Source organism: Orcinus orca, chromosome 5, assembly GCF_937001465.1.
Source record: "Orcinus orca chromosome 5, mOrcOrc1.1, whole genome shotgun sequence".
NCBI lineage: Eukaryota > Metazoa > Chordata > Mammalia > Artiodactyla > Delphinidae > Orcinus > Orcinus orca.
The window spans coordinates 66,020,273-66,034,567 of record NC_064563.1 but is presented as its reverse complement, the minus strand read 5'-3'; the positions used below and the strand labels follow the sequence as shown (position 1 = coordinate 66,034,567).

General features: G+C 45.5%; 1 protein-coding gene and 1 pseudogene across 5 annotated transcripts in view; one reads left to right on the top strand and one right to left on the bottom strand.

Annotated features, from left to right (window-relative positions):
- Positions 1-14,295, top strand: part of ABCC5 (ATP binding cassette subfamily C member 5) — an 88,590-nt gene that overhangs the window by 50,782 nt on the left and 23,513 nt on the right. For 4 of the 5 annotated variants that reach the window (XM_033403145.2, XM_004278411.4, XM_033403146.2 and 1 more), the window contains exons 15-23: positions 168-371; positions 1,251-1,394; positions 3,812-3,914; positions 7,153-7,337; positions 7,967-8,113; positions 8,419-8,548; positions 10,034-10,187; positions 10,279-10,407; positions 13,032-13,218. In XM_033403145.2, the coding sequence (XP_033259036.1) occupies positions 168-371; positions 1,251-1,394; positions 3,812-3,914; positions 7,153-7,337; positions 7,967-8,113; positions 8,419-8,548; positions 10,034-10,187; positions 10,279-10,407; positions 13,032-13,218 (1,383 nt within the window). Of the gene's footprint in view, positions 1-167; positions 372-1,250; positions 1,395-3,811; positions 3,915-7,152; positions 7,338-7,966; positions 8,114-8,418; positions 8,549-10,033; positions 10,188-10,278; positions 10,408-13,031; positions 13,219-14,295 lie in introns of those variants that run through there. The other variant, XM_049710425.1, reaches the window with a different exon arrangement.
- Positions 3,909-4,603, bottom strand: LOC125964525 (40S ribosomal protein S15a-like; annotated as a pseudogene).

The window sequence follows — 14,295 nt, the reverse complement described above, 5'->3', positions numbered from 1 at the left end:
CCCCAGTTCCGTGTGGGCCCTGAAGGACATGGCAGCACTTCATCCAGGTGGGGAGGTGAAGAGAAGAAGCTGGTTTGGGTGGGGGAGATGTGAGGTGACTGGGGTGATCACTGAGCATCGTTCTGGACTTGAGCTGGAGGCTTCCCGTGCTTTCTGGGCTCCTGTAGATTGGCGAGCGCGGAGCCAACCTGAGTGGTGGGCAGCGCCAGAGGATCAGCCTCGCCCGGGCCTTGTATAGTGACCGAGACATCTACATCCTGGATGACCCCCTCAGTGCCTTAGATGCCCACGTGGGCAACCACATCTTCAACAGTGCTATCCAGAAGCACCTCAAGTCGAAGACGGTTCTGTTCATTACCCACCAGTTACAGGTATGGTGCTTCCTTCCCCAGGCTCCCCACCTTGGCTTGAGAAATCAGAAACAGGGAGGTGGGCTTGGTCCAGGTACCTTTGTGGGGCTCCTAGAGGTCCCTGGAATCACGAGTGTTCACTTGCTCAGCAAATAGCCCCCTGTCCCATTGTACTAATAAAGCTTGTTATATCAGATGGCCATCTGAATCAGAGATCCTTGGAGCATGTTAGCTTCTGCATGTAAATCAGTAAGTAAAAGGGCTGAGAGGAGTAGACTGAAAATGGAGTTTGGGTATGAGACAGTTTGGAAAGGGTTGTGTTAACATCTATGCGCGAGTGGGAACTGTTTAGGGAAAACAAGTTCTTCTCCCTCTGTCGTTCCATGACCAGCAGCCACTTCAGAGAGCAGCTCAAGGATGTTACCAACCGCTTTGCATATGTTGTCAAGTCTGGGGGGCTAAGCCCCCATTCTGCCGCAGAAAGACTGTAATTACATGTACTTCTGAGCACAGGGAAGGGATGTGAGGTTTAATGCAGGCCTTTGTGTGGCTTCATCAGCAGATTTATGTCAAAAATTAGAGGAACTGGTTTTTGAACTACATCACGAGGCAGGACAAACTAAAGCAGGGGTTCTCAGTCTCAGCACAGTGGGGTTTGGGAGCCAGAGAGCTCCCTCTTGTGGGGGGCTTGTCCTGTGCATCCCTGGCCTCTATCCACCAGATGGCCGTAGTACCCCCTCCCCCCCAACCGTAACAACCAAAAATGTCTCCAGATACTACGAAGTATCCTCTGGGGGGCTTGTTCACCTCCAGATGAGAACCGCTGAACTGAGGTCTAGGCATTTGGATGTATTCGCACAAGTATCAGCCACACTATGTTGTCCCTGTCTTTGTCTCCAGTACCTGGCTGACTGTGATGAGGTGATCTTCATGAAAGAGGGCTGTATTACAGAAAGAGGCACCCACGAGGAACTGATGAATCTAAATGGTGATTATGCTACCATTTTTAATAACCTGTTGCTGGGAGAGACACCCCCAGTTGAGGTAAGATTCGTGGGGGGTGTGTGTGTGTGTGTGTCTTTCCAGCAAGAGAGAGAGAACCGTAGTGAGTGATGGAGAAATCTCAGCTGAACTCATTGTCCGTGTCTTGTTGGCAGGGGCCCTGTTCTCTGGTGACCAGACTGCTGTGCTTTAGTCCGCATACTGGTTCTATTCTGCGAGGGCAGGGTTGTGGGGTTAGAGAACCGAGGTCTTCTGTCACGGAGAGTTTATCAGCAAGGCAATGACAAGAAGGACGTGGGCTCAGTGTGTGCTGCTGTTCAGTCATAACTTAGCTTCCTAAACTCCATCAAATCCTGACTGAAACATTAGGAAGCTCCTTTCTTAATAATCAAATGAATAAGGTGGCAGAGAAGAGACATTAAATACTGCATACATTTGAAAATTATCTATGGTGTCTTGGCTGCCGACTTGGCACTCATTAACTAGTACCAGCTGTGTCCCAATTCCTGGATTAGGCACTTTATAGCTGTCATCCTGTTCAGCCATTTTAACAGAGCTCTGCGGCCAGATACGATTATCCTCCACTTGTACAGCTGAGGAAACGGGGGCTCAGAAGGGTTAAACAGCCTGCTGGAAAGGTCAGTTTGACTCCAAAGTGCTGCACTGCCGGGCCTCCTGCAGCAACACGGAAAGCTGGCCGCCCGTTCTGGGCTCTGAGTTAGGCAAAGACAAGGGCGTGCGTAGAGCTGGCTCTCATATTGACCTTTTCATACTCTGGTCGCCTTGGGTCCTAGGAGTTCACTCAGGCTGGGCTAAAAGCCGCTTCTTAGCTACTAGGTCATTTTGATGTTGAGTAGGATGAAAGCAAAAAGTTACTGGGACCTTTTCTGGGACTCTTATTTCAGTGTTTGGGTATCATCTTGTTTGATTTCAGGTTCAGTACAACTCATTGTTCATGATGTGTTTTAGGCCTTTTGATATAACTCTGACATTGCGAGTGTCATCAGTAACTGCTATAGGGACACCTAATCCAGATTTGGATTTTATGATCTCTCCCTGTGACTCTCACGGTGCTTTGGGCTCTTCAGATCATCTCCTCCTCACTGTACACATGGAGGGGAAAATGAGAGGGAGAGAAGCTAAAACATGAAATGTCCAAGGAGCAAAGGAATATCGAGAGGGAACATGTTGAGTGAAGGAGCGTGCTTTCAGTATATCACTTCATTTCCTGAGCCTCAGTTTCCTCATCTTAAAAATGGGGGTGGCACCTGCCTCTTTGAGTTGGTGCATTTGAAATAATATGTAATGTTCTTATCCCAGTCAGTGGTCAACAAATAGTAATTTTCTCTTTAGAGAGTGCATTTATTCATGCACTGTGGTAAATATAAAATTTAGAGTCCTATCTTATGTTCCAGATGTGGCTCTAAATTTTATATTATTTTCTGATGTTTTTTTCACTGTCAATTTTAAAAATCTAGTTGGAGAGCAAACTGGGGTCATGAGGCTGACAGTGACATAGAATTAAATGTAATAAACTATGTATAGAGAATTTCCTGTATAAAGATATAAGAGGAACTTGGAAAGGAGAACATTAAGTAGTTTCTATTATCTCAGGTTCAATTTGATGAATGTTTCGTAAGTCCCAGCATGCCCCATTATGGGCAGTTCTGGGTGCTGGGCCCTGTGTAGGTTATAACCATGAGTGAGATGTCATCTCTGTCCTTGAGGGACTCGCAGTCTTCTAGGGAATACCAATACCCTTATGCTCGTACATATGTAACAACATATGTACATATGTAACAACACCAGGTCACATATGTAGCAACATGCTGTGAAAGTACTAACAAGTGCCTGGGAGAACAGGGGAGGGTGAACTCTATTCTAGAGGAGTGTTAAGTTGCCTCAGGGAGAATTAAGATTTGAATCCATCTGAATGGGGACAACTGTGATTGAGTTGGGTGAGGAGAGGAACATCCCAAGTGAAGAACCAGGTGGATAAAAGTCTAGAAGTGGGAAATGGCAGTGTGATGTGAGGCACGGACAGGCTAGGGCCAGAATGTGGAGGTGCTGCAAAAGCAGGCTGAGAAGCGGAAGTTTATCCCATGGTAGATCTATGATTTGATTTAGTGATGTGGGGATCAGAGATGGAAAGAATGGAAGTGACCCCAGCTCAAATACTCTGGACAAGTTGGAATGGATGAGAACAGCATAAAGGCTACTGTGTTCGGAGTTTAGGTCTTTAGTTACTTTGGGGAGAGCAGTGTCAGTGGAATGGTAGGAACCCAGCTTAAAGATTTAAGGAGTTGGGGAGGTTCCAGAAGTTAACTTTTAAGAAGCTGGATGTGTCTCTTTTCAATAAGAGCAGCAGCTCGATGGATGATTTGCTAACGTGTCCTTTGGACATTTGTCTGAATGGCCATATCATGATGACGGAGACACTTTTTTTTTTTTTTTTTAAGATTAATTCTAAAAAGGAAACCAGTGGTTCACAGAAGAAAACACAAGACAAGTGTCCTAAAACAGGGTCAGTAAAGAAGGAGAAAGCAGTGAAGCCAGAGGAAGGTAATGAACTTTTTTGAGATTTGTCATTAAAGTTTTTTTTGGTTTTTATTTTCCACTGAAGCATTTTATTTGCACATACGTATTACATCCCTAGAAAAAGGATCCCATGGTTTTCCCTCCAGTGTGTTTTCACACACTTGCTTTTTCATGGTCCATGATGCTAGATGAGGTTCTCAGTACAATGAAACCAAACTGACAGGATGGGACCTGCCATGTTTCTACATCTTGTGTTGCCCATCAAATCTAGGGCTGGGGCTTCCCTGGTGGCGCAGTGGTTGAGAGTCCGCCTGCCGATGCAGGGGACACGGGTTCGTGCCCCGGTCCGGGAAGATTCCACATGCCGCGGGGCGGCTGGGCCCGTGAGCCACGGCCGCTGAGCCTGCGCGTCCGGAGCCTGTGCTCTGCAGCGGGAGAGGCCGCAACAGTGAGAGGCCCACGTACAGCAAAAACAAAACAAAGCAAAACAAATCTAGGGCTGATCTCTCCACACTTGTTTAAGTTCACGGCAATTTTCCCAGCCCTGTGATCATCAGTTAAATTTGCCAATATAACCATGTTTCACCATCACAGTTAGAAACCAGATGATGACTTTGGAGCATGGCCTGATAAGAACCTGACGTTTGCCTCTCTTTTTCACATTGATGATGCTCTTGAGAGTATCAGCCAGCCAGGACGTTCATGAGCACCATTTTGGCAGCACAGAAAGATGGTGGAAAGTGTGTCATTAAAGTTTACCAGGGGCTTCCCTGGTGGCGCAGTGGTTGAGAGTCCGCCTGCCGATGCAGGGGATGCGGGTTCGTGCCCCGGTCCGGGAAGATCCCACATGCCGCGGAGCGGCTGGGCCCGTGAGCCATGGCCGCTGAGCCTGCGCGTCTGGAGCCTGTGCTCCACAACGGGAGAGGCCACAACAGTGAGAGGCCCGCGTACCACAAAAAAAAAAAAAAAAGTTTATCAGAAATTACGCCATGTGGTAATTCATGCTGTTTAATAGCATTGTGTGTTGTAGAGCGCCTCGCCTTATATTTCTAGAATACCAGATTTTTGTATGATTGTTGGGAGACCATGAGGCACTTTGTGTTTTCTTAAGCCGAGCAAGGCAACAAGAATGTCCTTTAACCCTATGCCCTCTTTTCCTATGCAGGGTGGGGTGAGGTGTAGGTAGTCATAGCTGAGTCATCTTGACTAAGCAAAAATTGAATCGTGGGTTCATCTCTGCTCTTTAAAAGTCATGCCAACCAATGCAGAGGCATGCCAGCTTTAAGAATGCCTACATCCTCAGAACCTCCCCTGTTACAATGATACACTCCTCTGCTTGTCCCAAGCAGACTGCAGCAGGGCTGTGGTGAAGAGTTACAGCCAAGGTTTTTCCTACTTGATTTTCCTATCCAGAGTCCTTGGTCCTGTTTTTTAAACCCTTTATCTTATCAACTGAAACAAATCTTGGGAGTTAGAAAAGCTATATGCAATACCTTAGGCATTTTCACTTTTGTGAACTTGAAGCTGCATATCAGTTTGCAAAGCATAAGAATAATAATAAATAAAAATGCAGTCCTGTTTTAAAGTTCTTTCTGTTGTGTCACCTCCTCACCTGACGTGTTGAATCCAGGACCTTTCCTGGGTTTGCCACTGCTTTTTTCATTTCCTTGTTCTTAAAGCATTTGGCGTTCGGAGGTGACCATCCAGATTTACCACTCCCTGCCTCTTGTCTTTCTTTCAATTAGCCACATATGAGCTTTTGAATTCCGGTGTGAATTGAGATGCCTTACTCTCTCACACACAAAGCAAACACAGCACAGAAGCCTGAGACATCTGTCAGTTCCTGCCATAGACAGTATAAAAAAAAATAGAATGTCTTTAGGGGACATTTGTCCTTATTTACATAGCCACTAACCTGGAGACTCACATCGCAAAGTGCTCAAGGCATGTGTTGCTTGTTCCAAGGTAATTACACATCATATATGATAAAGGGGAGAGGCTGCTTCCTGTGGGGATGTTTCTCTGTATTCTCCTGTCAGCATCGATCACCTGACCAGCCCACGGAGCCCCTAGGAAATATCCTGGAATCTTTTCTCTCCTCCCACAGTCAGTCACGCCGTCCTACTGAATTTACCTCCTGAAACTCCGTCCCCATTGCCATGACCCTGGTTCTGGCCTTTATCATCTACCCAGACTGTTACAGCTGCCTCCTTTTAAATCTGTCCTCCACACGAACAGCAGAGAGATCTAGTTAAAAACCAGCCAACTCACTTTCCTGCTTGAGGCCTTTCAGTGGCCTCCCAATGTCAAAGCCGCATTTTCTAATCTTTTTCTTGATTTGGCACACACAGAAAAACGCCACTATTTCTTTGAGCCCCTGGGATGCATGGTAGAGGCTGCCTGAGGTGGCTGGTCTGGCCATCCCAGGCCCATCTAGTGCACAGCAGGGCCAGGGAGTCAAATCTCTACACCCCTGTAGCCCATTCTCTTGAGGAGTTCTTGTCTGAAGGATAAAGTTCAAATGCCTTTATCCCCTGACCAGAGCCTCCTTAATCAGCCTTATCTCCTGCCACTCCTTAGGCACACAGAATGTTCCAGCCACACTGAATTGGATATCTGTGTATACCGATTTGCTGTTTCCCCACACCTGTGCCCATCATTTCCCCATCTGGCCGACTCTGGCTTACCTTTCAAGTCATGGTATGGGGAATTCCCTGACGTGTCCACTGCTGAGGCCCTGGGTTCAATTCTTGGTCAGGGAACTAAGATCGCACAAGCCACGTGGCACGGCCAAAAAAATAAATAAATAACGCAATATGGACTGCATAGGAAGTCTTCCGGGGAAACGCCCTGCTAAGCCCCTCACAGCTCCCGCAAGTAGGTTATGTGCATTTCCTGGATGTTCCCATGCTGCCCTGCAAATAGCTCTAGCGTTGGAGTTCGCACATTTTATTATAATTATGTATTTATTTACCTGTTTGTCCTACTAGACTGTGGAAGGATGATCTGAGCCAGATCTCCAGGGCAGGGACCTGGTCTTAATCTTCGTTACCGCTCCAGGACCTCATCCTGGGCCTGGTTCATAGTTGGTGCTTAGTAAATGTTACATGGATAAATAAATGCTCCTGATGAAGGGGAAATAATTCTCATCTAGAGCTCTGTGAAACTGTAGGCTCCCTTTGATTCTGTTGTTCTACAGGTGACTTAGTTTTGAAAAGCAGCCTTTCCTTTCTGAGTTCACGTTTCTCTTTTCCTTACCTAGGGCAGCTTGTGCAAATGGAAGAGAAGGGGCAGGGTTCCGTGCCCTGGTCAGTATATGGTGTTTACATCCAGGCTGCTGGGGGCCCCTTGGCATTCCTGGTCATTCTGTCCCTTTTCATGCTGAACGTGGGCAGTACCGCCTTTAGCAACTGGTGGTTGAGTTACTGGATCAAGCAAGGAAGTGGGGTAAGGTTCCTCATTAATGGGAAAATTATACGTCTCATAAAGTGGCCATCTCTCCATAGTCCCTGTCTCTCCTTAGGGAAACTGTTCTAGTTTTCAGTTAAAAGAAGCAATGAACAAGGATTACCCAGGATAAGATCTTGATGAGTCTCTAATGTAACCTCAGCAGATAATTGCTCCCTGACCAACTCACGGAGCAATAGAGCTTATCAGTAGCAAACTGTAGGCTGCCTGCTCTTGTCCTTAGAAAAGAGAGAGGGGGCTTCCCTGGTGGCGCAGTGGTTGAGAGTCCGCCTGCCGATGCAGGGGACACGGGTTCGTGCCCCGGTCTGGGAGGATCTCACATGCCGCGGAGCGGCTGGGCCCGTGAGCCATGGCCGCTGAGCCTGCGCGTCCAGAGCCTGTGCTCTGCAACGGGAGAGGCCACAACAGTGAGAGGCCCGCGTACCGCAAAAAAAAAAAAAAAAAAAAAAGAAAAGAGAGAGGGAGCAGGGCAAAGTCTGCCTTGTGTCTGCCTCAACCAGGTCCCAGAGTTTTTATCCTGTACCCTCCCTTGAGCCAAGAATGGCCCTGATGCGGGGTTCTTGGCAGTCCCTGGGAGTCTTGCCTCACAGACCCTTGCCTCCAAACAGAACACCACGGTGACTCAGGAAAACAGGACATCTGTGAGCAGCAGCATGAAGGACAATCCTCTCATGCAGTACTATGCCAGCATCTACGCCCTCTCCATGGCAGTCATGCTGATCCTGAAAGCCATTCGCGGAGTGGTCTTTGTCAAGGTATGCACCGGTGGGGGCCTCTGCTCCTCCTCTCCCCAGAGGCTGCGTGGTTAGGATTCCTCCTGGCATCCCTCAGGTGTACTCTGAGTCGGGGAGCTCCTTTAAAGCAGGATGGCCCTCTCCGAAGTGACCTGCATCCCATGAGCCTCAGCTTTTTCCTATTAGCCACCTCCCTCCTCCACGACCATTCGCCCTTCTCCGGCTTTGGGCATCGATGTCCTGTGGAGTTGCGACCCTGTGGAGTGGGAGCTTAGGGAAACTGCCTGAGTCCCGGATCTCTGATCACGCTGTGCTCTGCCCCTCAGGGCACATTGCGAGCCTCCTCCCGGCTCCACGACGAGCTTTTCCGAAGGATCCTTCGAAGCCCTATGAAGTTTTTTGACACTACCCCCACTGGGAGGATTCTCAACAGGTTTTCCAAAGACATGGATGAAGGTATTTCTCACTGCTCCTCTCTGTTGTGCTCTGGAGCACGGTGGCTGTCGATGTTTGCGTCAGGAACATTTTAGTTTTGGCATTTTCTCCACATTGCAAACTCTTTAGGCTAAGGACCTATCTGCTTTTTCACCTTTTGTCTGAGTTCTTATTTGATCTTATTTAAACTGAAAACCAGTTCAGAGCACTGAGTTAGCATAGAGGCTTTGGACAGGGGCATCTCAGAGTCCAAAACACATATTTACTTGTGGGTAGTGCATAGGTTCCTGGACACCTATAACCTCTGACAGGTTTGCTGGATGCTGGATGCCTCATGGGCTGTGCCAGCACCAGAACTTAAATACAGTTGACCCTTGAACGACAGGTTGGCTGAATCCGCAGATATGGAAATACGGATGAGGAACCACATAGATGGAGGGCTGACTGTAAGTTCTATGTGGACCTTTGACTGTACAGAGGGTCTGTGTCCCTAACCCCTACGTTGTTCAAGGGTCAACTATACTCCCGTAGCCCATAATGATAGTGATGCTGCCTGACATTTATTGAGGGCTTACTGTGTACTGAATATTCTACATGCGTTATCCTAATCCTCACAGCAGCCCTATGAGGTGTGGATATCGTTTCATCCACTGAATACACGGAAAAGCTGATGCCTAGAAAGGTTAAATAACTTGCTGAAGATCACACAGCTATTAAATAACAAGCTGGGAATTGAGCCCAGATCTTTTTGACCCCAGAGCTAATGTTTTTATCTACTGTACTGTGTTGCCTCCATAGAAGGAGTTTGTTTCCGATGTTGATAGGCCAGTGTAAAGCCATGGCCAGAGGTCACAAGGGATCAAAACCATCACTGATACACAGAACAGTGCTACACATGTGCATGACATGATCCCATTTCTGTTAAACACACAGACAAATGGAAAAAAGATTGAAAAAAAAATCAGTGGTATCAACATGTCTCAGATTTGCATGAAAATAGGCGGGGGGAGGAGATGTTCAAAAAACGGTGAAGAAAATGTTGATAACTGTTGGAGGTTCTATACTCTTTCAACTTTTGTGTATGTTTAAAATTTTCCATGATGAAAAATTTCTTAAATGTTAGCGGCAGTTCATTGATATTGGTAAGAATAAAGACTATGTTTATTTAAGTTTTTTGCATATTTATTTTCCAAATATTTTACAACAAGCATATATTACTTTGCAAAGTGGAAGAAATGTTTAAAGGGGTTGGGCAGCATAGTGAACCAAAAAGAAGGCACAGGGGAGAAAGGTCACTTAAATGCTCTTGGGATAAGAAAAATTAGAGCAACCAGGTTTCCAGATTTTTCTTTGATCAGACTGTTTAAAAGGCAAAAATCATAACTTTCAGATAGGGATTTTAGGGAGCCTCTTTTTGTTTTTTAAAAATTGGGAGAAATTTAAAATTCCATTTTCCCGGTTTGTGGATCCCAGCATCTGACACGTGTTCCTTTACGGTTTCCCCAGTCGATGTGCGCCTGCCGTTCCAGGCTGAGATGTTCATCCAGAACGTCATCCTTGTGTTCTTCTGTGTTGGAATGATCGCGGGAGTTTTCCCGTGGTTCCTTGTGGCAGTGGGGCCCCTCATCATCCTCTTTTCAATTCTGCACATTGTCTCCAGGTAAACAGGAAGTCTTCATGTCTTCCAGGGCAAAGGATGAAGCCAGAGTTGCTAGTCTACCCCTCTGACACAGAACACATTCTCTCTCCAGGGTTCTGATCCGAGAGCTGAAGCGTCTGGACAATATCACGCAGTCACCTTTCCTCTCCCACATCACATCCAGCATACAGGGCCTTGCCACCATCCATGCCTACAACAAAGGGCAGGAATTTCTGCACAGGTTAGTTCAATGGGGGCCCGAGGGCTCAATGGGGAGCCAGCATCTCAGCATTTAATGAGAGTTTAAGAAGCCTTTCAAGGTCAGAATTCTGGATTATAAAGCTCATTACTAAGAGTATTAGTAATTTAATGATCTCTGGTTAAGATTCACTTGCTTGGTGGAACTCCCTTCTGAGCAAATGGAAAGACAAAAACACAGATTTGGAGTCTGTTAGCTTTCAGTTCTGAATGGCTATATTTGATGGAGTTTTGCTTTTTTTAAAATTAATTTATTTTATTTATTTATTTTTGGCTGCATTGGTTCTTCTCTGCTGCACGTGGGCTTTCTCTAGTTGTGGAGAGCGGGGGTTACTCTTTGTTGCGGTGCACATGCTTCTCATAGCAGTGGCTTCTCTTGTTTTTTTCTTTTGTTTTGTTTTGTTTTTGGAATGGTTACTTTTATTTTTTTAATTTTTATTTTATAAATTTATTTATTTTATTTATTTTATTTTTGGCTGTGCTGGGTCTTTGTTGCTGTGTGCAGGCTTTCTCTAGGTGCAGTGAGCGGGGGCTACTCTTTGTTGCAGTGCACAGACTTCTCATTGTGGTGGCTTCTATTGTTGCAGAGCACGGGCTCTAGGCACGCGGGCTTCAGTAGTTGTGGCATGTGGGCTTCAGTAGTTGTGGCTCGCAGGCTTCAGTAGTTGTGGCTCACAGGCTCTAGAGCGCAGGCTCAGCAGTTGTGGCGCACGGGCTTAGTTGCTCTGTGGCATGTGGGATCTTCCCAGACCAGGGCTCGAACCCATGTCCCCTGCATTAGCAGGTGGATTCTTAACCACTGCGTCACCAGGGAGGTCCGCGGTGGCTTCTCTTGTTGTGGTGGATTCTCTTGTTGTGGTGGATTCTCTTGTTGCAGAGCACAGGCTCTAGGATCATGGGCTTCAGTAGTTGTGGCATGCAGGCTCAGTAGTTGTGGCTCGCGGGCTCTAGGGCGCAGGATCAGTAGTTGTGGCTCGCGGGCTCTAGGGCACGGGCTCATTAGTTGTGGCACACGGGCTTAGTTGCTCTGCAGCATGTGGGATCTTCCCAGACCAGGGCTCGAATCCGTGCCCCCTGCATTGACAGGTGGATTGTTAACCACCTCACCAGGGAAGTCCCGGAGTTTTGCTTTTTATTATTATTATTTTTTCTTTTTACTTTTTTATCTTCTGAACAGTAAAAGACATTCATTGACTTTAGACTGACATTTTATTTAGCTGTTGAATATTGTTTGTATGAGAAATTTATGTACATATATAGTCATTGTGGAGATTTGTGTTAACAAGAGATTGAATTAGACTAAAGGTCATTCAGTAGAGGACTGGTTAAATAAGCTGTGTTGTCCCCATGTGGTGGAATATGATATGGCCCCTAAAAAGAATGAGACTGCTCTCTAGGTACTGATAATGAATGATCTCCAAGGTATATTAGTGAAAGAGCAAGGTACAGATGGGTGGGTATCGTGTGCTCCTTTTAATGATGTGTCTGTAACATTTAGAATATCTCTGAAAGGACACATAAGAAACTAATAGTTGCCACTGGAAAGGGGAACTGAGTAGTTGGAGGAGGGCAGGAGAAAGACCAACTTTTCAGGATAAAACCTTTTGTACCTTGTGAATATTCTGTCCTGTAGAGTATATTATTCATTCCAAAAATTAAGTAATTAATGTTAAAAAGGAACTCTAAAGTAGGAAGGTTTAGTTAAACAATTCAGAAAAATGCATCCTAACTTTAAGTGAAAAAAGTGAAATATGCTGACTGTGTACGTGTGTATGTACATACCCACAGAAGTGTGAGTGCATTGAAAAAATTGCTGGGAGTAAATGCAGCAGAATATTAACTCTGGTTTTAGCTGAGTGGTGAGAGTACTGGAATTTTACATTTTCCTCTTTTATTGCATCTTCTTAATTTTCTCTAAAGTGCACATATCTTATTGTAAGGAGGGTAGTGATTTTTTTTAAAGCAAAGCACATTTGCCCACCCAGATCTCCCACTCTGGAGTTCTAATTGTTTGTAGGTGCCAGACTTTCAGGTGGGGCGTGATCTACTCTCTAAGCCCCCCGGTGACAGTGGTGTGTTCTCCTGCAGTGACAAAGATTGTCTAGGTCTTTTTGCTCTGGTTTAAATCACTGCTCCTGGTTCTTTGCTCCATGGCCTTGGGAAACAAGTGTGTCAGCAGGCAATTTCCACTTTCGGTCCAAGGTTTTCTTTTTTTCTGGTCTTGTGCCATTTCTGCAGTTTACCTTTGTAACCTCTCTTTCTTTGAGGAAATGACCCCTGACCTAAAACATTTTTCTAAAGCTTAAGCAGTCTCTTTATTTGGTCTCCTTCCCTCCTGCTTTCCCTATGCTTTAGAAGTAGATATCTTTCCCTAGCATCTTTAACACGTTTCTTTGAAAGGGTAAAACTAGAAAACCCTCGTGTCCTCCTGTCTGTGGAGCCTGGAATACTCTGCACTCCTTAAGTTTCCATCTCACACTCCTGGTTACAAACAGTAGTACTTCAGTATTAGCCCTCCACCCATCACTCACCAGAGCTTTGGCATCCTCCATGCCCAGGGTTGTGTGGTACTTTATTTGCCTATTAGGTGTTCTGTCTTCCTCACAGGTACCAGGAGCTACTGGATAACAACCAGAGACCCTTCTTCTTGTTCACGTGTGCGATGCGGTGGCTGGCAGTGCGGCTAGACCTGATCAGCATTGCCCTGATCACCACCACCGGGCTGATGATTGTTCTCATGCATGGGCAGATTCCCCCGGCCTACGCGGGGCTTGCCATCTCCTATGCTGTCCAGGTTAGTCTCTGGGATGGGGGCGTCCTCTTGCTCGTATGTTGGCCTAGGAGAGAGCTGGTAGGGGGCTCTACCCTAAGCCATTGTTTTACTTCCGACTCCTAGAGCTTTTCCCCGTCTGCTTTGGCAGTAACACTCTGGACTGGTATACAGTCAGCCCTCCACATCCACCTGTTCCACATCCATAGATTCAACTAATTGCAGATCAAAAGTATTTGGGGGGAGAAATTTCTGGAAAGTTCCATAAAGCAAAACTGAATTTACTGTAGGTGGGCAACTATTTATTTTTGCCCAACTATTTTCTACATTGTATTTATAACTATTTACATAGTATTTACATTGTATTAGGTATAATAAGTAATCTAGAGATGACTTAAAGGATACAGGAGGATGTGTATAGTTTATGTGCAGATACTATGCCATTTTATATAAGGGACTTGAGTGTCCGTGGATTTTTTTTATTGGCGGGAGTCCTGGAACCAATCCCTCATGGATACTGAAGGTTGACTGTATAGGAATAAAGGGATTTAACTCTGTTGCATTTGTCTATGAAATAGGTGCTATTTTTTTCTTAAATAAATATGATTTTGAAAATGGTTTCTTAATTGTAGGTTTCTGTCTTCACTACCCTTTCATCTCTGGCCTCTTCCTAGTCTTCTAAGAAATATATATCAATACATTTCTTCTGTGTGTTTTATTTTCAGGCCCCTGATTTTCCCAATACTGTTACATATGTAAACCCTTCTGGCTCCTAGGAATGGTTGAAGGTCTTCAAATAGATCAAAGAACAATTGGGAACTTGAGCACTGACTAGATATTTGAAGATGTTAAAGAATTGTTACTAACTTTTTAAGATGTGACAATGGTTGTTTTTAAGGAGTCTTTATATTTTAGAGAGATATAAGCTGAAATATTTATGGGTGAAATGATAGCCTATATGGGATTTGATTCCAGATAATACGGAAGGATGGGGTGGTATAGATGAAACAATATTGGCTGTAAGTTGATAATTTTTTAAGTTGGATGTTTGATACATGGGAGTTCATTATACTCTCCTCTCTATTCTTGTATACGTTTGAC